Source organism: Phascolarctos cinereus, unplaced genomic scaffold (genome assembly GCF_003287225.1).
Source record: "Phascolarctos cinereus isolate Bilbo 61053 unplaced genomic scaffold, phaCin_HiC Scaffold_2;HRSCAF=192, whole genome shotgun sequence".
Taxonomy (NCBI): domain Eukaryota; kingdom Metazoa; phylum Chordata; class Mammalia; order Diprotodontia; family Phascolarctidae; genus Phascolarctos; species Phascolarctos cinereus.
Genome location: NW_027555625.1, coordinates 233156868 through 233179281, shown reverse-complemented (window position 1 = coordinate 233179281; position 22414 = coordinate 233156868). Strand labels below are relative to the sequence as shown.

At 36.4% G+C, this 22414-nt stretch overlaps 1 protein-coding gene across 3 annotated transcripts in view; it reads left to right on the top strand.

The window, feature by feature from the left end:
• ADNP (activity dependent neuroprotector homeobox) overlaps window positions 1-18310 on the top strand; it is a 30713-nt gene extending 12403 nt beyond the window's left edge. Inside the window, exons 1-4 of one of the 3 annotated variants that reach the window (XM_020984213.2) lie at window positions 2865-2945; window positions 8894-9006; window positions 12183-12275; window positions 14086-18310. In XM_020984213.2, the coding sequence (XP_020839872.1) occupies window positions 8899-9006; window positions 12183-12275; window positions 14086-17238 (3354 nt within the window). In that variant the 5' untranslated portion in view covers window positions 2865-2945; window positions 8894-8898 and the 3' untranslated portion in view covers window positions 17239-18310. Of the gene's footprint in view, window positions 1-2864; window positions 2946-8893; window positions 9007-9462; window positions 9565-12182; window positions 12276-14085 lie in introns of those variants that run through there. The other 2 variants (XM_078149873.1, XM_020984212.2) reach the window with 2 other exon arrangements.
• The last annotated feature ends 4104 nt before the right edge of the window (window positions 18311-22414 follow it).

Genomic DNA, 22414 nt, shown 5'->3' with positions numbered 1-22414 from the left:
GTAGGCTACCATCAGAAAGATTATCAAGCAACCTAGATATTTCTGCTAGAATGCATTGTTTAGTACTATTGCCATAATATTTGAGAGAAGACCTGAGTAGTGCTAGAGCCACATGGAAGTCTCTTTTTTTTTTTTTTTTTGCTTTTTGGTGAGGCAATGGGGTTAAGTGACTTGCCCAAGGTCACACAGCTAGTAAGTGTTAAGTGTCTGAGGCTGGATTTGAACTCCGGTCCTTCTGACTCCAAGGCCAGAGCTCTATTCACTGCACCACCTAGCTGCCCCAAGGAAGTCTCCCTTTAAAACAATAACTATTGTGTGTGTGACTTTGGTTTTATATTTCTGATGACTATACCAATCTAGGCATACAAGAATATACAAAATCAATAGCAACTAAAGCTCAGAGCCATATTTGCATCAAACATGACTCTCCATGGCTATTGGCTTCAATAGTGGCATTAACTCTTGAAATCTAAACTTCTCAAAGCTGAGTTCTTATTTCAGTTCCTTACCACTATCTAGATGGGGATTTTCAGACATGTGAGATATTACCATGTGCCATGGTAGATAACAGAACTTAGCTTGACCAGAATGGGTAGTGTAAAGAACACTGACTAGAAATTTAAAGACCTGAATTAAGTAGTAATACTACCAGTAACTAGCTGTACAACATTAGAAGACTTTATAAATCTCTAATCTCCTTATCTGTGAAATGAGGAGATTGGACTAGATAATATCTCAGGTCTCTTCTAGGTACAAAGCTCTGTGTCTCTCTTAGAGAATATAAGTTCCTTGAGGGCAGGGACGGTTCCATTTTTATCTTTGTCTCTCCAGCATCTAGCATATAGTAGGTGCTTAAGTATAGTTGATTCATTGATAAAAATGTATACTATTTTCTCCAAATGGCAAACTGAATCATTAAATTGTGGGATAGATCCCTACCATTGTGTCTCCTCTAAAGGCACATTCATTTCATAGATATGTCTTTTACTGGTATCAGGATGCTTATACCCTTTATTTGAAGAAAATTTGCTGGGCCTGATGATAGTTTTATTACTTCTACCACTCATGTTCATCACATGAGTCTTGTTAATGCAGCTGATTTGCTATTGATTTCCTTGTAACCCAACTAAATATGATAATAGTGAAGTAACAAAAACAAAGGTCATGACCTTACTGCTAGTTGGAAGAGGGAATTAAACAGTTGAGTAACATGCATTTTAGCTAAAAGTTACTCTGCTTTTGCCCAGCATAATTTTGATATAAATCTTTTTATTATTTGAATGTCTAAACTTAATTATAAAGAATTTAACAATATTTCACTTGAAGAAGCTAATTTTTTCCTCAGAAATTAGAGGTAGTTTTATAGTTGAAGCTTTGTTAAATTTATTGGATTGTTAAAAATGATCAAATTGAGAGAGTACTAAGTCATATTCCAGTAGTGCGCTAACCATATGTAAGAAAATGCTAAAAATTGATTTAATCTTTGTCTCATTCCTATTCTGTCTTTGTTATTAGCAGAGTAATATATTAATGTACAGCTAACCTTAAGCTATAATTGTAAAATATAGAAATGTATCTTTTATTGCAGTTTTAATTAATGTACAGTCATAGATATGTGCTATCAAGATCTTTTTTTAGTATTTCACAACTTAATTCTAGTCAGCCCTTTGTGTATCAAATGTTTGATACTCCTTATCAGTTCTAATAAAAGCTTAACTTTCTTAGCATTGTACTGCTGTTCCCTTAGGACTCTTAAGCATCACTGTCCCAGAACTGTGTTGGAAGTATGGAGTGAGATAGCCCTTTTTGTCTTTTAAAAGTTTCTGGCATTTGAGAGATCAGCTGTCCAAGCATATCGGACAATGAAAAGCTCATGTTCATAGGTGTGTGTTTTGTTATATTGAACAAGAATAATTAAGAATTCATTGGTCCCAATTCAGATGTAGTATCTTGCTGTAATTATTCAATCAAGAGTTGTTAGAATATAGATTTTATACAGTATATTTTTAAATCCACAGACTTATAAAAACAGATCTTATTCAGATTTATTGACATAGTAAAATCCTATGAAAAGGACGGATTCACAATCTGAGAAGCTTAACTAAGAATTTCAGGCATGCAGAACAGATCAGTTCCTCAGAAAGAATTAGAAGGAAAAGTAGAATGTTAGTTACTTGAGGGTAGGGACCTTTTTTTTTTCTTTTTTGGGGGAGAGGCATTGGAGGGGGTAATGTCTTTATTTCTCCAGAACCTCGCACAGTATCTTGCACACATAGCAGTCACTCAAATGTTTATTAAATAAAATTGAAATTTTTTTTTAAAATGTATACCCCATTTTAGACATTGTAAGCAGTTTGAGTTAGCACATATAAAGTATTAATTATCTTGCCATTGGACAGATAGAAAGATAACTAGAATAATATCAATAATAGCTAGTATTTATTTAACACCTTAAGGTTTGCATATCATTTTATATTTGTTGGCTTATTTGATCCGTACAACAGTCTTGTGAAATAGAACACTAAAACTATGAGGGTATTTTCTTTTTCTCTAATGAATTTTCATCATTAAGGAATCTTAATGTTTGCACCAAGATATTGGAAAACCTACAAACAGAATTTTACAGTTTTGTGGTAATGAGGTACTTACTGAAGCTTTAATCCTATTCATGAGATCTTGTCCTAAAATGCCTTGTCCCTCCAGGAAAATTCTAAATATAGCAACTTTTAGCTTAGGGTATCATTGTAATTTATATAAAGTTCCAAAATCTGAAAGTTACCCAAATAGATGGTTTTATCGAGGTAGTTTTAGTAAACCACTCAAGGTCATGGTCCTGCAACTGGTGTTATTCCTTTCTGCTTTCCTTTAGGATTGTCAGCCCATGGAAATGTTCTCCTAATGATGCCTTGAGTGTTTCTGTGCTCTGGGGAACTGAGGAGTTTCAGGTACTTCAGATACAAGTTGAACTGGTTGGAATTCCTTGTTTTCCTTCTTTCTGCTTTTTTCTTTGTGACAGAAAAAATTTAGAGGAAGATTAACTCTGGTTTCCATTAGTTTAGTTATTTCATCCAATTTTTTGCCACTAACACCAAAAATACAGTCTCTTCAATTCTTTAGGAGCAAGACAGTCAGGGATGCAATGAGCAGGTGAGCATTATTGTTAGACTTTTCAGAAGCAGAAGTTGTTCAGCTCAGAAGATGGTGTGCCTTTTATCACCATTAGTTATAGCCCTATTGACAGTCATCTGTTGGTTAACTTTTAATTAACTAAAGTCATTGTGCATCTTTCTTCTAATTGTATGAGTCTTTTATGGACTTCCCAGAGAAACACAGGCATGCTTTTTTTTTTGAATAGGACTGCAACAATAAGGGAGCTTTTAAATTTTTTTGGATATGTATGTGCATGTACCAGGGTCTTCTGTTTCAGTAGACTTGTTTTTTGGAAATGTACATCGTTAGCTTATTAGCCTAATAGCTTAGTATTACTGAGAAGAACCAAATGTTTGTCTTGGTTTCCATTTTAGTTTTTGCATGAAATTTTTTGTGCTCTGCTATGATTTCAATATTCCACTTTCTATATCCATAGTCCTAGGTAAATGAGTAATAGACTTCAAGTCAGTGGAAATAAAATGTAAAATAAGTACCAACTTCAGTATTTTGTGTAGCCTTTTAAATTCATACCTTATGCTTAGGCAGGCTGGAGCCATTTTCACTTATGAGAATATACAAAATATCAAAACTAAGTACATTTAAAAACAGCTGAAGATTTTATATAGCCAAATGCCACATTCAGGCTTCACTCTGAACAGGTTTGATCTCTGTCTGAAATTTTTCTTTGTGTTTCAAGTTCTTTTGATATCTTTTCCAAATACAAGTAAGGATCCTTAACTTTATTTTTTTGGAAGAAGCCTCTGTGTATGGTAAAACTAGAAAGAATGATAATAGTGAGGAACAGATAGGTCTTTATTTTCACTGAAACAGTACTATATACTTCTGTAGTACTTCACAACTTATGTAGCACTTCATTCTCCCTGTTTTATAATTGAAAAAAACCGGAGTTAGAAATGAGGGTACTTGGCCAAGATCCTGTAGCTACAACATAGTGAGTTAGAACTTAAACCCAGGTCTTCATCTAGCTGCTTCTGCAATTAAATTGGTCCTTTCTGGGTATTCAATTTCTCTTTTTCATTAATCCCTAAATGTGGGGAAGGTGAGATGCTATAGGCAGGTAGTTGTCATAATTGAACTGCTTTGCTGAAGGAATAATACAGATAAGCAAAAGTACCTAATTCTGTCCGGGGACCTTCAAGTCTTTCGTTGGGTTGCTAAGCTGGGATGGTTTGCTTGAGAGTATGTAAGATGTTCCCTTTCTTTTCTAAGCCAAAGCAGCCATTAGCATAGTTGTCTTTAGTGTTGCTAGAATGACAGCTGGACATAACCTACTTCCTTTCTGACTGTCAGTGATGAGATGGGGCAATTGGCAAAGTTATTGTTTCTTAAATGGTTGTAATTACACTTGAAAGTTAATGTTGTGTTAGCTTAAGTAAAGTTTCACCTTGTTGATGTTGTATCCTTCCCTATTCCTAGATGAAGATTAAACAATAGCTGGAGGAGCTTCAGGGAAAGGAATAGTTAGACTTTTTACTTGATAAAAATCAAAATATTGCATTTCTGAAAGTAACTTGTCATACTGGAAAATGGATTAAAGCATTCTCAGCCTGCCATAAGTCGGTACTTTGTTTTCCCTACCTTTATGTACCTCACAGGACTAACTCTTGGGAAGAAGTTTCCTTTGTATATGTAGAGATTTTGGTCCATCTCTGTTTTAGTACAAGGCCACAAGTGGTAATGATAAAAATATTTGACATTTCTTGCTTTCTCAGAAAATTTGTATCCTGGGTTTATAAGTAAGTGGTTAGCCAGTATCATCAAGACTGATTTTTAACCTTAGCCCTCAACAGTTGGTGTTTTCCTAGTCTATAAAACTTGATAGGGAGGACACAGGATCAGTTCTTAAGCATGAATTTCATGCTTAAATTTGAACAACAGTCATCATTTGGTTTATTAGATGCCCCTATTTTCAAAAAAGTTAGATGTATTTAAATTTAAATAAACCAGCTGTGTTTTTAAACTTTTATTTTTTTTCCCTAAAGCATTGAGCTTTTCAAAAAAGTGGCAGTTTTCTTTTGGATAATTTTATTGAATCTGATTTGTATCAAGGTATAGTGATATTGACTGGGATATAGATTCCTTTATATATAATAAAATTGATCTTAGCTTTGGGATATTTAACTTTGCTGTTTGTGGGGATTAGGCAACCTAAGGGCACAGAAAGTTTGTGAAGTACAGATGATGAAAAAGTTCTGTTCTTGGTGTTGCTGTAGAGAATTGTAACTCAGGAGGCTAAAAGGCGAAGGCTTTACTATAAGCTTCGTGCGTATGTTCCATGAACTTTGTATTTTCCTCAGCTTTTAATAAATATTGATGAAATTAATTGAGTGAATACTAAAATAAAACTTCCTCCGGAGTACAGATTCTTCAAAAGCAGGCCATATCCCTATGTCTGTTTCATTTCTAGCTCTAGTAACAAAGTTCTATGCTTTTCATTCATGGTTACTGCTGCAGGAACTAGGTAAGGCAGGGTTGTAGTGAGGGACATTGTAATACTACTTTTGTAAACATATTTGAATGCCAAAAAAATTCTTCTCTTTGTGGTATTGAAGTATTTATTTTGTATTAGGTCATGTTACTGTAAGGTCTTTTTAAAAAAACAAAAAGCCTTTGGTGGGGCTATAATAGGGTATAATTTTGAAACCCTGCCTGGAGTGCATACATGCCTTGTTCCCTTGTGTTCAGGAGCAAAAGTGAAGGATTGAGCTCTCAAACATCCTGTTAGATTCTACATCAGGTTTTTGCAGCCTTTTAAATATCATTTCTTCATGTAGTCATAGGATTTTAGAGTTAGAAGGGATAATAGAGATCAGCTAGATTCTAGTCTAACTCCGTTGTCTAGACCTTCTGAATGAAAATCTAAAGCTGCCTCACTTATACCAATTTACCTTGGAAAGAAGTCACTTGGTGTGAGGCTGCATTGGTGGGAGCACATGGAGTAGGTAGAATGGGCCACTGCATGTCCAGAAGAGGGGAACACTCCACTTTTGTTATGTTTAAGTTCTTAACTACTTCAGAAATTCTTGGTTTCGTTAGTATGGATATTGCAACCCTCCTTGCCTTAGTTAAATGAGTTGTTTTGACCAAAGGAATCAATCTCCAAATGGCCTCCCTTCTGGTGATGAGTGTCTTCATAATTAGCTACAGATTGTCAGGAGTCACAGGGAAAGCCAAGTCCATCTTAGAATTATTTAAAGCTGGTAGGACTTGCTAGGGTTAGCAGAGTGCCAGAATATAATATTAAAGAACCCAAGGTATCCTCCACTGCATAAACAGGACTTAAGTGAAAGCTTTCTCAAAGTCTTCCTTTGAATTATTTTATTATCTCTCCTTAGACAAAACTTTGATTATTTGTGTTGATTCTGTCATTGCTTCTCATACTATAGGTTGTCAACCCCAAATCTCTACTCAGGAAAATAATACTCATGTCGACTCAAGGAGCTAAGCACTGCAGGGTGTCCCTACTTTCTTCTTCCTTCCACTCTTGCCCTCTGTTTTAGTTGAATATTCTTTGGTGTTCATTAATATTTAGGAAACTACTTAATTAGCAGACAAGTAGAGTATATAAACATAATTCCAGTTATTTTGCTATATTGTCAATCAGCTAAGTGCTATTAGGGATCCAAGGTGGTATAATCTTTGTACTATACCAGGTAGGTAACGAATAAGCTAGAATTACTGGCTGGAATTACTACTGATTAGTCTTTGCTATCGGTCTTTTTGGCTAATTTTCACCAAAAGAATCAAATCCATCAGAGGAAGAGAAAGTATATTACAAAGTTAAGAGAAGCAGTGGAAACATTAGGGATCCATTTGTGGAGGCTAATAATGCAGATTTTAATTTGGGTGGTTTTTGGTAATGAGTTGCTTTTTTTTTCCCCAGTATACTTCACAATAAGAAATGACACTTCTCTTCATCCTTTCAACCTAAAGGAGGGTATTAAAGAAACAAGGCTTTGTGGCTGATGTATCAGTGCTTACAAACGTATAAATTTACTGTGACTGATATTCCAAATCCTGAAAGATCAATAGTCCAAATCCTAAAAGACCTTACTCAGTTTTTCAGAATTCTGAGTTGACCAATTAAGCACCAGGCACTAATTAATGTGGAAAGCTTTAAAAAAAAATCTTCAATTGACCTAGGTAGACACTTAGGATTCTTGGTGTTGTTTCCAGGAGAAAGTATATGAGCTGTTTTATAAAAGCTTCCTTGAATGTTACCCTTAGACTGTCAGTTTCAGTTATCATGATTATTCCAGGAAAGCCAGCAAGGTATATATTGGAAATGTTTACTATTTCTCTATGAGGCAGAGAAAATCCGTACTGTCAGTCTTTCTTAAGCAAATTTCATTTTCTGAAGTGAATTGAAATTTACATGCAATGGCCAAAATCCTGGTGGCTTGATTTGTCTGGGAAATATTTGAATTGAGAAGAGATGAAAGATATAGTAGCTCATTTTTTCCCCTCATTTCAATCATGCTCTGATTATTGATGAATTTTTTTTAATTAGCCTATTATGCTTTTATATTTCCCAGGAATGTCCCATAAGCAGCCCTCTCTGACTGCCAGGAGTGCCTAAAAGATATCAGAACTAGTTTATTTGGAGTAATAAGAAATCAAGCTAAGATTTGGGGGGGGGGACCATTTAATCTTAGGTTAATTTTGTCAAAAGTTTAACAAATAAGTAAAATTTGCTTTTGCAGTATTGGTTCTGAGCTCACATACAGTGACTACAAAAACATTTGTTTGGAGCATGAGTGACTTAGTCTTCTTTCCATACTCAGCCTAATAATTAAGAAATTGTGTCAATCTTATTAAGTAGTCAAGAAGGTCCAGCATATTATAGCTTAATGGTTATTATGCATATGTGGCTTAATATAGTATCTTTTTCACATCAACAAAATTTTGGATTTGAATTATATTATAACAATTAAAACTTTTTAACAAAAAAAGTTATATTTCAGTGTTAGATGTATTGGCTATATTACACATTAAAGCATGGCTAGAGGTTTAAGTTTAAAAGAATGCTTTTTAGGGAGGATTGTTACCCTAGCATTTGGAGTCATCTGCTTTGGCGCCAAGTTTTCCACATCCTAGCATGTCTCCTCTCTTCTTCCATCTCCTCCCTCCCTCCCCCTTGAAAGACAAAGCAGTTTCTTCAGTTTTGCATAGCTTCCAAAAATATGTCTATCCTGGGGTAATGCACAAACATGCAGTGGACTTCCTGGACAGCAAAACTAATTTCCTTTGGTGTCTGCCACTGTCTAGTATATAAGAGTTAGGCCTCTGAAGAATTGTGCTGTCCCTCAAAGAGTAATTTCTCACTTTCACTTCACACAGTTGGTCCTCTGGTTCTTGACTTCGAGTTTGTCAGGATTGGTTTGTTTGTTTTTCAGAATTAGCAAGTGAACTGAGATTTAGAAAGAGCTGGACTTATGATTACTACAGTTCTAATATGTCTGCTTCACTTAGTAAATTTTCATTTTCCCGTGGTGATTAGACACTTTAAACTGTTATGAAACTTTGTTAAACTAGAGGGATTGGGGAATACTTGCTCTGACTCCCTTTTGAGAACAAACTAGATGGAAAAGAAAACCTGCCTACCCCTACCTTTTTGTCAAGTTCTGCATAGTGTTCATGATTCCAACATCAGGCATTGCGTACAGCAGGTAATTAAAATTGTATGCATTTTGACTAACTTTAAAAAAATTTTTCCCAATAGAAACTATGTTCCAACTTCCTGTCAACAACCTTGGCAGTTTAAGAAAAGCCCGGAAAACTGTGAAAAAAATACTTAGTGACATTGGTTTGGAATACTGTAAAGAACATATAGAAGTAAGTATTACATATTGTACCACCTTTTATTTTAAAATAAAAATGGTTGGAACAGTAATTTTGGCAGATATTAGGGCATTTAATTCTTTATTATTGCTGATATCTTTTTTAAAATGTCATTTCCTTATATAATCTCTCTCTCCTACCTGAATTGAACCTTCCTTTGTAACAAAGAAAAACAGGTAAGCAAAACCAACTGATGAAACAACTAAATCTAATATCATATGAAGCATTGTAGTCCTCCTGCTTTACAAGGAGAATGTGTATCATCTTCTGTTTTCTCAAAACAAGATTGTTTATTGCAGTTAAGTGTAGCGCTGCAGGCTTTTAGAGTTGTTTTTTTAATTTATGCTTTGTAATCATTGTATATTGGTGTCTTGGTTGAGCAGAGCAAAGAAAGCACTGCTTCATACAAGTCTTTGTTTTTCTGACTTCTTCATTCATTTTTTATGGCAGATAAACTCGTATTCTACAGTTTGTTCAGCCATTCCCAGTTGATGAACTCTCACTGTGTTTCCAATTTTTGCTGCCACCATGAAGAATTCCCTCTATATATTGGTATATGTAGAATCTTTTTGACATTGACATCTTTAAGATTAAAGGGCAGTTCATTTTTACAAATGTTTTATGGTGCTTTGGGGGGGGGCTAGGCAGTGGGGTTTAAGTGACTTGCCCAGGGTCACACAGCTAGTAAGTGTCAAGTATCTGAGACTGGATTTGAACTCAGGTCCTCCTGTGTCCAGGACCGGTTGTCTATTCACTGTACCTGCCCCTTTATGATGCTTTTTAAAATGTTGCTATCACTTTCCAAAATCCATACTCCTACTACTACCTACACTCTTCTAACAAAGAAGTATAGTTAATTTGATAAAACAGATAAACACATTGACCAACCCTTACTGCAAACTCAGTCCACCACCTCTGCTTAAAGGAGGGAGCTTTGGTGCCTGACTTAGTGCAGATACCCAATTGGCTTAGTCCACTTCAGCTTAGAACTCCCCGAGCTCAAGTGATCTGCCAGCCTCCCCCTGTCCAGAAGGAGGGATTATAAGTGTGTACCATCATGGTTGGCTCAGTCACAACATACCATTAAATTCTTTACTACAATTTGTTCAGGCCTTCCTTAATTTATAGGTGCCCACTTATTTCTCGTTTGGAGTTTTTGCTGTTAAAAAGTACTGCTATGGATCTGTAGTGTAGGCCTTTCTTTCCACCTTGACTTCCTTGGAGCATAAAGGTAATTGATTTTCAAGTAGGGAATTGAATCTCCGCTGCGGGAAACATCATGGAAATAAGTAGGATCTTAGCAGTCACTGTGTGGATTAGCTTTAGCTAATACATGTTCTCAAAACTATTAGATGTATAAGGTTTAGAGGCATTATAATTTGTATATAAGTTGCCTCCTCTCCCTAGGAATTGAAGCCAAATTTTAGCAACATTTATTGGACCTTTGACCCAACACAGTAGTAGATAAGTCTTAACAGTTCTGTTATTTTAATGGTGAGTTGGCAGTGAAGGGCCACTGTTTCAAAAACAACTTTTAAGAACATCTGAAGTGATAAAGTAGATTTTGGGGGGAAGGGTGGACCAAGCATTTTTTTTTCCTGAAACCTATTAATAAATAACATGTAAATAATAGATAGTGATGTTTGTCAAGTGTGCAATTATATGTTTATTATATTCCATGTGTGGAAATACACCCTCTAAATCTACAAAGTGCCAGCTAGACATCCTTGGGAGGAGGGAAAGTGGAGGAAGAAGGGGTAGAATATTCATAATCAGTGGAATTGTTTCTGGGACCAGTGTCAGTTCAATGATTATGAATGCAAATATAAAAATGCTTATAACTAGAATCTTATTTGTACCTCTTATAACACTTATTACATATTGATTTGTAGATTGGTTATTTGTTAACTTTATTCTGTGCTGTACTCTAAGCTCTAAGGAATCTTGTCTTATTAATTTTTGTGTCCACCACAGCAACATAAAGCTTTTAACATAATAGGCTCTTAAATGTTCATTCAGAAATGAGTAAAATATATTTTATGGAATTTTTCATCCAAGTACTTTGGAGAGACAGTCTTTAAAAATCCATTTTGATAATGTACAGAAGAGATCCTCTGTCAACAAACTTCTGTAGACTAAACCCTGTTGGTCAGTATAGCAATTCTGATACTTCTTCACATGTACTCCTTTCATCAGCCAAATTTAGTTCCATAAAACACTCCTGTTTTTAAGAAAATATGTATCTCTAAAGGAACACTTCTGCATGTATTTTCAGTGGACAGTTTTTCTGTTTTCAGAAAGTTGACTTAGGAGAGCCTTCAATATGGAACTAAAATTTGGGGTCTGACTGTATGAAGGAAATAGACTGAATTGTAAGACCTGAAATATGATAGAGGACTGACAGGTAGAAGAACTGTAATGAAAAAATGCTTTATATTTATGCATTGATTATGACATAAGATTTCCAGCAATTTCATTGACTTTGTTTGGAAAAGTCTGGTTAGAAAAGAGTATTATATCATCAGTTTGAGGAATGACTAAACAAGTTAGGGTATACAAATACAAAGGAATATCACTGTGCCATAAGAAACAACAAATATCAAAAATTCAGAGAATATGGTAACACTTATATACCGTACAGAATGAAGTAAGCAGAACCACGAAAAACAATAATGACTACAACATTGTGAACAGAGAAAACAAAAAGATGCAACAACACTATGTAATTCTAACACCAAGCTTGGCCCCAGAGAAGAGTTGATAAAAGTGTAGCTCCTTCCCCTTTTTACAAAGGAGACTGTGTGTTGAATATTGCATATACTGTCAGCCTCATTAAATGCTTAGATTTGTGCTGCTGAACTGCGTTTTACTTTTTCATAAGGGATTGCTCACAGGTTAGGGTGGGAGAAATGGAGAGATTCAGAAATAAAGGTGACGTGAAAAAAATTTTTAAAGAATGTTTTATGAGACACCGTGCCTTTGAGATTTCGTAAAATGTTCTACTTGAAGCATACAAACAGTAGATTTTCACCTGTGCTTGCTTCTTGAAAAATAAGGACATCTTGTACCTCTGTCATCCCTTTTAACAAATAGTTGGCCCCATATAAGGTTCTGGCCACTGGTAATAACTACTGGCAATTGTTTCTTTACATTTTGTTTCTCTTTTGCAGGATTTTAAACAGTTTGAACCTAATGACTTTTATTTGAAAAACACTACATGGGAAGATGTAGGATTGTGGGACCCTTCACTTACAAAAAACCAGGTAAAATAAAACCATATTTCCTGTTTTCCAAGTCAGGGAAGAACATTGAATGGATTTTATCATCATTCTCATCATTAGATAAATACAGACAGTGAAGAACAGAAAACGTGTTTATTTTTAATAAAATAAAATACAGTGTTTGTCATTCACTAATGGTTTCTAGCTCCAAAGTTTTTATAGGAAAACTGATGGTACAAAATATGTAACCACCATTTTATTTATAGTTTGGTATTGCTGCTTTTCTGTGAAATTTGAAAAGGGATCATTGACTCTTCTCTGCCACATAACCCTTTCTTATTTCCATTGCTCAGTGGCTCTCAACTAGTGTTAGCACATAGAGAAGCAGGTGTCTAAATGCAATGACAGTTAAGACAGAGAGAGGATTTAAAGTGATAACTCCTTGTTATTGAGATGCTGGTTATTTCAGAGCATAATTGGCAATAAACATATACTCTGAGCTCTCCTTATTTGAGATACAGTAGTATAACTATCTGAATCTTTCATATTAATAATCTAGGAAAGAGTGGAAATTACCTAAGGATATTAAAACATAAAAGAATTCTAACATAATTTGATACATCCTCTACTGGGCACGATTTATTATCTTAGTCATACATTTTGACATTAGAGGAAGGTTTGAGCTTTGGCAGAGAAATGGGCTAATTACCTAATAGTATGTGCATTTCTGAAGGAAAGAAAATCTCCCCAAGCATATGTTTTTGTTTTTTATCCTCAGCAAAGGACTAGCTAGCTACACAAGTGTTAAGGATGAAAATTCAAAAAGTTTGGCTCACTCTCTTGTTTAATTTCAATACACTGTGAAGCACTGTTGTCTTTAGCACCGCTCTCAGCACAGTTTGTGGAAGTTTTTATTTAACTACTTAATTTGAATCAAGCAGCTGTCACTTCATTAGTTCTTCTGAAGGTGCTTCTTCTACTTAGAAAGGAACAACAAAGATTTGAAGGAAAGCCAACTCTTCAAACTTTTTTTCCCTTAAATGTGCAATGAATCTTGAAATATCCCTTCTACCAGGGAAAGAGGGTAGTTGGGGGGTGGGGTTGTTGTTGTTATTGTTGTTTTTGTTTATTTCTTTTGGAAGATGTAGTTTTCTACGAATTATACTCCATGATGGCAATCATAAAAGGCAATTCTTTATATCTTTCTATAATTATCTAATTGCACTAAAATGCTTTGGGGCTAGAATTGTGTTGTATAATAGTCTGTAGCACTACTATTTGGGTCACTAAATGAAAATAATTTCACTCTTATTTTTTCTCGTTATAACTCATTGTAAAGTTTTAACATTTGTTCTCTCTTTTATTTGCCTCTGGTTTGATTAAAACTAACAAAGTTCAGAAATGTGAGTCTGCTCCCATACAAACTTATTGAAAGATAGTACTGTAACAGTGAAAAAGTGATTAATCTCATTGATTTAATGCCATGGAACACCAAATGGAGCTAGTTGAAAACTAATTTAAAATTTTGTTTTTAAACTTTTACATTCTGGTTTAAGGAATATTCTCAGTTGCACTGAAAAAGCATGAATATAAATAACTCTGAATACTTAAAAATGGCACTGGGTGAAGTAAGCAGAAGCAGGAAAACAACATGAGCTCCTGTGACTTAAGGACACTTTAAGTGAATAATATTGCACTTCCAGCATAGAAGAACATTTTCTGTGGCTTTATTGAAGTGATGGAGGAATAGCTAGAAAACTCTTAGACTATGTTTTTCTACATCCTTTTTGTTTCATAAATGTCATTTGGTCAAGCATTCCCATATCCTAATCTTTTGTTTTCTTTCTTTAAGGACTATCGGACAAAACCCTTTTGCTGTAGTGCTTGTCCATTTTCCTCAAAATTCTTTTCGGCCTACAAAAGTCACTTCCGGAATGTTCATAGTGAAGACTTTGAAAATAGAATTCTCCTTAATTGTCCCTACTGTACTTTCAATGCGGACAAAAAGACTTTGGAAACGCACATTAAAATATTTCATGCTCCAAATGCCAGTGCACCAAGTGGCAGCATCAGCACTTTTAAAGATAAAAACAAACATGATAGCCTTAAACCTAAGCAGGCTGACAGTGTAGAGCAAGCTGTTTATTACTGTAAGAAGTGCACTTACCGAGACCCTCTGTATGAAGTAGTTAGAAAGCACATTTACAGGGAACATTTTCAGCATGTTGCAGCACCTTACATAGCAAAGGCAGGTGAAAAGTCACTTAATGGTGCAGTCCCATTAAGTTCAAATACTCGAGAGGAGGGAAGTATTCACTGCAAGCGATGCCTTTTTATGCCGAAATCCTATGAAGCTTTAGTACAACATGTTATTGAAGATCATGAACGTATAGGCTATCAGGTGACAGCAATGATAGGGCATACCAATGTAGTGGTTCCGAGATCCAAACCATTGATGCTAATTGCTCCAAAACCACAGGAGAAAAAGCCTATGGGACTCCCACAAAGAGTTGGTTCCCTTGCCTCTGGAAATGTCCGTTCTCTTCCATCACAACAGATAGTGAATCGACTCACTATACCAAAGCCTAATTTAAATTCTACAGGAGTCAATATGATGTCTAATGTCCATCTCCAACAGAATAATTACGGAGTCAAATCAGTAGCCCAGAGTTATGGTGTTGGTCAGTCAGTGAGACTAGGTTTAAGTGGTAATGCACCCGTTTCCATTCCTCAGCAGTCTCAGTCAATGAAACAATTACTGCCGAGTGGGAATGGAAGATCTTATGGTCTTGGCTCAGAGCAGAGGTCACAGGCACCAGCAAGATATTCTCTTCAGTCTACCAATTCATCTTCTCTTTCATCAAGCCAATTGAAGTCATCCTCTCTCTCTCAGTCACAGTCAGCCTCTAGAGTATTAGGTCAGTCCAGTTCAAAACCTGCTGCTGCTGCCGCCGCCGCTGCTGCCACTGCCGCTACAGGCCCTTCTGCAGCAACCAATACTTCATCGACACAAAAGTGGAAAATTTGTACAATTTGTAATGAGCTATTCCCTGAAAATGTCTACAGTGTTCACTTTGAAAAGGAGCATAAGGCAGAGAAGGTGCCTGCAGTTGCTAACTACATAATGAAAATACACAATTTCACTAGTAAATGTCTATATTGTAATCGATATTTGCCCACTGATACTTTGCTTAACCACATGTTAATCCATGGTCTCTCTTGTCCATATTGCCGTTCAACTTTTAATGATGTTGAAAAGATGGCTGCTCATATGCGAATGGTTCATGTTGATGAAGAAATGGGACCCAAAACTGATTCCACTTTAAGCTTTGATTTGACATTGCAACAGGGTAGTCACACTAACATACATCTACTTGTAACCACGTACAACCTGAGAGATGCCCCGGCTGAATCTGTAGCTTATCATGCCCAGAATAATCCCCCAGTTCCCCCAAAGCCACAGCCAAAAGTTCAGGAAAAGGCAGATGTCCCTATAAAAAGCTCACCTCAAGCTGCAGTACCCTATAAAAAAGATGTAGGTAAAACACTTTGTCCTCTATGCTTTTCAATCCTAAAAGGACCCATCTCTGATGCACTTGCACATCATTTACGGGAGAGGCACCAGGTTATTCAGACGGTTCATCCAGTTGAGAAAAAGCTCACTTACAAATGCATCCATTGCCTTGGTGTATACACTAGTAATATGACAGCCTCAACAATCACGCTGCATCTGGTTCACTGCAGAGGTGTTGGAAAGACCCAAAATGGCCAAGATAAAACAAATGCTCCCTCTCGGCTCAATCAGTCTCCAGGGCTGGCACCCGTGAAGCGTACTTATGAGAACATAGAATTTAATTTGCTGAAAAAGAGGAAGTTAGATGATGAGGTAGATACACCCTCCATCTTTGAAGAGAAACCTGAAGAGCCGGTTGTCTTAGCTTTAGACCCCAAGGGTCATGAAGATGATTCTTATGAAGCAAGAAAAACATTTCTTACAAAGTATTTCAACAAACAGCCCTATCCCACTAGAAGAGAAATTGAAAAATTGGCTGCCAGTTTATGGTTATGGAAGAGTGACATTGCTTCTCATTTCAGTAATAAAAGGAAGAAATGTGTCAGAGATTGTGAAAAGTATAAACCTGGTGTGTTACTGGGTTTTAACATGAAAGAACTAAACAAAGTTAAACATGAGATGGATTTTGATGCTGAGTGGCTATTTGAAAATCATGATGAAAAGAATTCTAGAGTCAATGCTAGTAAAACTGTTGACAAAAAATTAAACCTTGGAAAGGAAGATGACAGTTCCTCGGATGGTTTTGAAAATTTAGAAGAAGAATCCAATGGAAGTGGTAGTCCTTTTGGTGCAACTTTTGATGTTGAACATAAAATTCCTAGTGATAGTATAGTGGAGAACCCAGAAGAAAGCATTACCAAAATAACTACTGGGGACACTTTAGAATCTGAAGATAAGATAGACCAAAAAGATGAGGAAGATTCAAAATATGGAGATGTTCATTCTACAGAGGAACCAACAAAACTAATACATGATGCCTCGGATAGTGATGTTGATCAAGATGACCCTGTTGAATGGAAAGATGGTGCTTCTCCATGTGAAAGTGGGCCTGGTTCTCAACAGGTATCTGACTTTGAAGACAATACATGTGAAATGAAACCTGGAGCATGGACTGATGAATCATCCCAGAGTGAAGATGCTGGAAGCAGTAAACCAGTTGCCGAAACAAAAGGTGCATCAGAAAGTGATGAAGAGCAATTGAAATGGAAGAATAGTTCCTATGGAAAAGTAGAAGAATTTTGGTCCAAGGACCAGTCACAGTGGAAGAATGCATCTGAAAATGAGGAGAGTTTGTCCAACCCACAGATGGAGTGGCAAAATAGCACAATTGACAGTGAGGATGGAGAGCAATTTGATAATATGACTGATGGTGTTGCAGAACCAATACATAGCAGCTTAACTGGTGTAGAGCTAAGTAGCCAACAAGCATAAACTGCCCTATTTCCTAAGTATTGGTGGTAGGCTGTATTCTGTAACTGTTGGAACTTTGCATTTCAGTATGACTGCTAAGCCTAATTCAACTGGTACTGCCTTTTGAGTGCTAGGTCAGCTGACTTCAGTGGTTGATGTGTGGCCACTACTATTCCAGTGGTTGTTTCTGAGTATGCTGTTGGCTAATCTTGCTTTAGAATCTGCTGTGGCAAGCACAGTAACTTAATGTGAAAAACCAATATGCTGGTGGCTCCGGAATGCACATGAGGAAAAGCAGAGATTTATTTTATCTGCATTCTCAACATTTATTTCACTCTGTATATGTTCAGTTGTATGTCCTTTTAAACCATTACCTTTATTCACATGGTAGTATAGGTCCAACATATGAGCTACCAGTTCAATGTGTATAGTAGACTCTGGGGAAAATTGATTTTTTTTTTCATTTATTCATTCTGAATAGTTAAAATATGTATATTTGTACAGTCTTTTAGACCTATTCAAGTGACGCTTATGATATTGTTCTTGTGTACCCATCATAGATTTGTTTCTCTTTTTTAGTGTTGCCCTGCTGTGTAATAAATGCTGTATCTAGTTTATCTAGCAAAAGCTTGAACCTGCTATAGTATGAACTTTTGACAGACTTAGTTTTTGCACATAATCTTGTACAATCTCAAACCAGAGGCCAGCAACATTAAAAAATATATCTGGACTCTATTGTATTATAGAATTTTCTTGTTCTGAATATCCTCAAAATTACAGCCAACAAACTGGCATTTCAGATCCGTTTTCTGAAATCTTTTAAGCTAAAATCACATGCAAGAAACAAGTTTGCAGCTAATTTTGACACCTTTTAGAACTGTATAAAAGTGTATTGTGTTGAGGCAGCAAACAAACTTGAGTGCTGCATTTTGGATATTTAGTTTTATCTTTAGTTACACACCAATATGGTGTATTCATTTATGCCATCTAATATATGACACACTGTTGTAGTATGTATAATTTTGTGATCTTTATTTCCCTTTGTATTCATTTTAAGCATCTAAATAAATTGCTGTATTGTGCTTAATGTAAACATTGGCTTTATTACAAATAACAGTGCTTTGTGCATTTGTACTTGGTGACATTGGAGGCCACAGAACCAAGTTCCCACAAGCATATGTAACTACCAGCGCCTTGTAGAAAACCAAGGCCTGCCATTTGTGGAAGATGATATTGATGATCTTGCAGATTTACGGATTCCTGTTACAGATCCTTCTGTTACTCTTTTATTGCTATGATGAAAATCCTTGGGTTTTTAAGTTCATTTCTTGTTAAGCAGCAAGGCTGTCTTTGTGTAAATGTCCTTAATAAAAAAGGGTTTGAGCACAAGTCGGGAATAACTCAACTTGTAGGCAGAATCTTAGTTCAGTGGTGGTTCTGTCTTCCCTCACGTGTATGTTTCCTTTCATTACAAAGTAGGAATAGTGTTATTAAGTGAATTTCATAACTTTGGGATAGCTAGAATTACAGTTTTGGGTTGAAGCAGCAAGTAGTAGTGGGAAGACATGCCACGTTACAATTTCAGCCCCGCAACTGATTTGTGATCTGAAATCAAGTCACCTCACCTCCCTGGGCAGCACACTGTTCTCTCTCTAAAATAAAGGAGAACCTAAAGATTGTTTCCAACTGTAACGTTCTATGATTTTACAGTATTTATTTGGTCAGTGTCCCAAAAAAGTGCATCTCAATCTGAAGGTAGATATTTTATCTATTAAAGTTTAGGGAGAAACAGTGTTTAAAAGATCCATAATTGTCAGTTTGGATACTTCCTCCACCAATGCATATCATAACCCCTCTGTAATTTAGTCATCAGCAGTAGCTGTAACCAAAAATTTTTGTCAATTTGGTGAGCCTCTTTTAACTTTAGCTCAGCTGGTTCTCAAGCATAGTCCATCACTTGGTCTGTATAGGAAGCTGTTCCAACTCAGTAGGGCCTGCCAAAACTTGTCTTCTGCTGGCAGAGGCTTCAAGAAAGCAATGTGGAGACTTCGGAGTCGGAAAGGTTGAGGAGAAAACATGTTGCACTAAAAAAAGTGGATTACCTTCAGACAAGCCTAATTGCTAGAGATTCTACCCACCCACCCTACCTCACCCCCCCCAAAAAAAAAAATTCCCTGCTCTCAAAGAACTTTCTCCTGAAGTTAATTTGAGCAGGGAGGGAATGAGCAATAGGGAAGATCAGGGAAAGCTTCACAGAGGAGATGGCACTTCAGCTGAGTTGAAGATAGGAATTCTGAGAGATGAAATGAAGAAGGAACCTATTCTAAGCATGAGAGATTTTTGCAAAATATACAGACTGTGGTTGGAATATGGAGTTCAGGTAATAGCTAATAATCCAATTTGGCTACAAAGAGAGGAAGTAACATGAAATGAGGCTGGAAATACGGGTCTGGGGGCAGATTTTTGAAGTCCCAAAAATGTTGGCCTAAGGAGTATGCATTTTGACAAACATATTTGCTTTGTGTTGGCATTCCTACCTTTAAAAAGCTGAGATTTATGTGGTACTTTACATTCTTGATTAATGTATAGTGACTGGCTTTTGTTTTTTAAATAAAATGAAAGGCATAGCATTCTGCCACCTTATAAATGGAGGAAATCTTTATAATTAAAGTTTCTACTTTAAGCCTTTTTAAAAAATATACGTGGCAAAAAGTTGTTTCATATTACCTTGTTCACTTAGCTTTTATTGCTGACCTTAATATCAGTTTCTTGAGATGATTTCAGGTACGAAACTGGCTTAGATCTACCTGTTCTGTACAACAGTCGTGTTTTTAGCCCAGAATTTGACTAACTGAACCAACTTTGTCATTTCTCCATTATTGGTAACTGGTGGTGTTTTTAGGAGAAGCTCTGGATAAGGGAGTGTAGAAAGGAGGTGTATGTGATTCAGTCAGTTGTATTTCTATCTTTGTTAGGCCATGGAATAGAGGGCGAAATAATTAAATTGTGTCATATAGGTCAAATGCTGCCCAATGTGAAAGGGATTCTGTGATGTCATTTTAAAGACTGGATTCTGAACCACATGGTTCTATTAGAAAAAAAAATTTGTCTTACTGAATATATGAAAACCTCATTGTTAACTGTTGTCAGCACGTATACCATTCAGTGTTCCAGCCACTCGCTTTCTCCAGCTGAGGGTCAAAAATCACAAAATCTTGGCCACCGCTAATAGATTTTGATATTGAAAATGCCTAGCAGTTGTGAAACAGAAGGGAAGGCAATAGATTTGGAGTCAAATGATCTAGATTTGAGTATTGCTTCTGCTTATTAAATATGTAACCTTGGGTAAATCACCTCTCTTTTCTCATCTGTAAAATAAAGGAGTTGGACAATCCTTTATGGAGGGACAAAATGTGGTGTAGAGTACAAGATTGACAGTTGAGATGATCTGGTCCTAGTTCTACCACTAACTAGCTATATGACCTACCATTTCTGTGGAAGGCTTTGTTTCTTCTCTGTAAAAGGAGAACATTGGACTCTTATCTGTATTCCAGCTCTAAAATTTTTTGACTTGCTTGACCTTTGTAATTATATTCCACGGCCTCCACCATCAAGTTTTTCCTAGTTATGTTAAGCTAAGATATCCTTAGCTTTCTGAGTACAAAGCTTCTTAGACAGATATGAAAGTTGGGGAGGGAAGGGGAAGCAAACCTTAAGGAAAGAGTTTTACAGTTGAACTGCAATATGTCCTTTTATTAATAGTCTTGTAATAAGTGAAGCAAAATAATTACCCTGAGCTTGTACTATCCCCTTTAAATTGGATCAACATTTTTCAATAACCGAAACATCAAACTGAAAACTTGCTTCTAGAAATGAAAGGTTTTTTCTACATTATTTAGTAGGATTTACACTTCAAGTGGTATAAACACTATACTTGCTGTCACTAAGTCTGTAGCAGAATGTGACAGCTGTGTATGTTGAACAGCCATCTGGGAGGCTAAGAATTGAAAGCAAATTCTGCCTCTGAGACTTTGCAATGAAGAGAAAAGGAAGGATGAGACAGCTGCATGACTTGCCTGTTACCTCTTTTCAGCCTGTCCTGAAAGCTGGCTCTGGAAAAAAGGACTATACTAACCTAAAGACCTTCAGCTCCCTTGAGGAGGAGCCAATGGCCACAGCACTAGAGCCAAGCTCTTCTACCTTTAACACTGAGCCATGAGGATTTTTCTGGCTTCCTGTTCGAGAGCTAAGAGGCACCATGATGTAGCAGAAAGTGGATTAGAATCATGCCTCCTGTAAGATTTGAGGCAAGTGTGATATAGTAGCTATCTTCAAGTATTCGGGAGTCTTTTGGGGAGAGAGGGATTAGATTTATAGGTTTATTCTACTTGGCCCCAGAGGGCAGAACGAGGAACAGCTTCAGAGAAGCAGATATAGTGAAAGGAAATAAGTTATCCCTTCCATATCATGACTTTCCCCATTACAGTTTCAATGTATTGTGGATCTGCATAAGATATTAAATGGTAATTTTTGGGGGAGTCTTGCAGAAGCTACAGACAGCACACAAAGGCTAGCAGATGACACAGAAAAAGTTTAGAACACCCCATAAAAGAAAAAAATTCAGACTTCTCTGGAACAAAGGCAAAAAATTTACATGGATTTTCCAGATCACAGGGGCATCACATCCCCTAACCACCATGATGGGGAAGGGATAACTGTATAGCGACTAGAGCTAAAGCTACTAAAGGTCTTCCACTGCAGAATGACCACAAAATGGCCATTGCAGGATATGTTGTAATGGGTCAGGTTTGGATACAGATTGGAGTAGATGGTCTCAAAGGTCCCTTCCAAGGCAGATTCTGTGAATCTTAAGTTCCTTCCCCTTTCTGGCTCTCATTTTTCCTCATCTTTAAAATTTTTCCTCATCTAGTTGAACTAGAGGAATTTTAAATCTCTTTCAGTTCTAAATCTGCAGTCCAGTGAATGTGAAGATGTGTTCTCTGATTGACCAATTTATTGAGCACTTACTATATCTAAGACTTTGTTATTAGTGCCAGGGATACAAAGATGAGACAATGCCTTGCCCTCAGGAATCTTAGAGTCTCATGGGAGATATGAGAACACATTCTGTTAAGACAGAATGTGAGAAAGGAAATGTCTAGAAAAGCTATAAGAAATATGAGGAAGGAAAGATCAC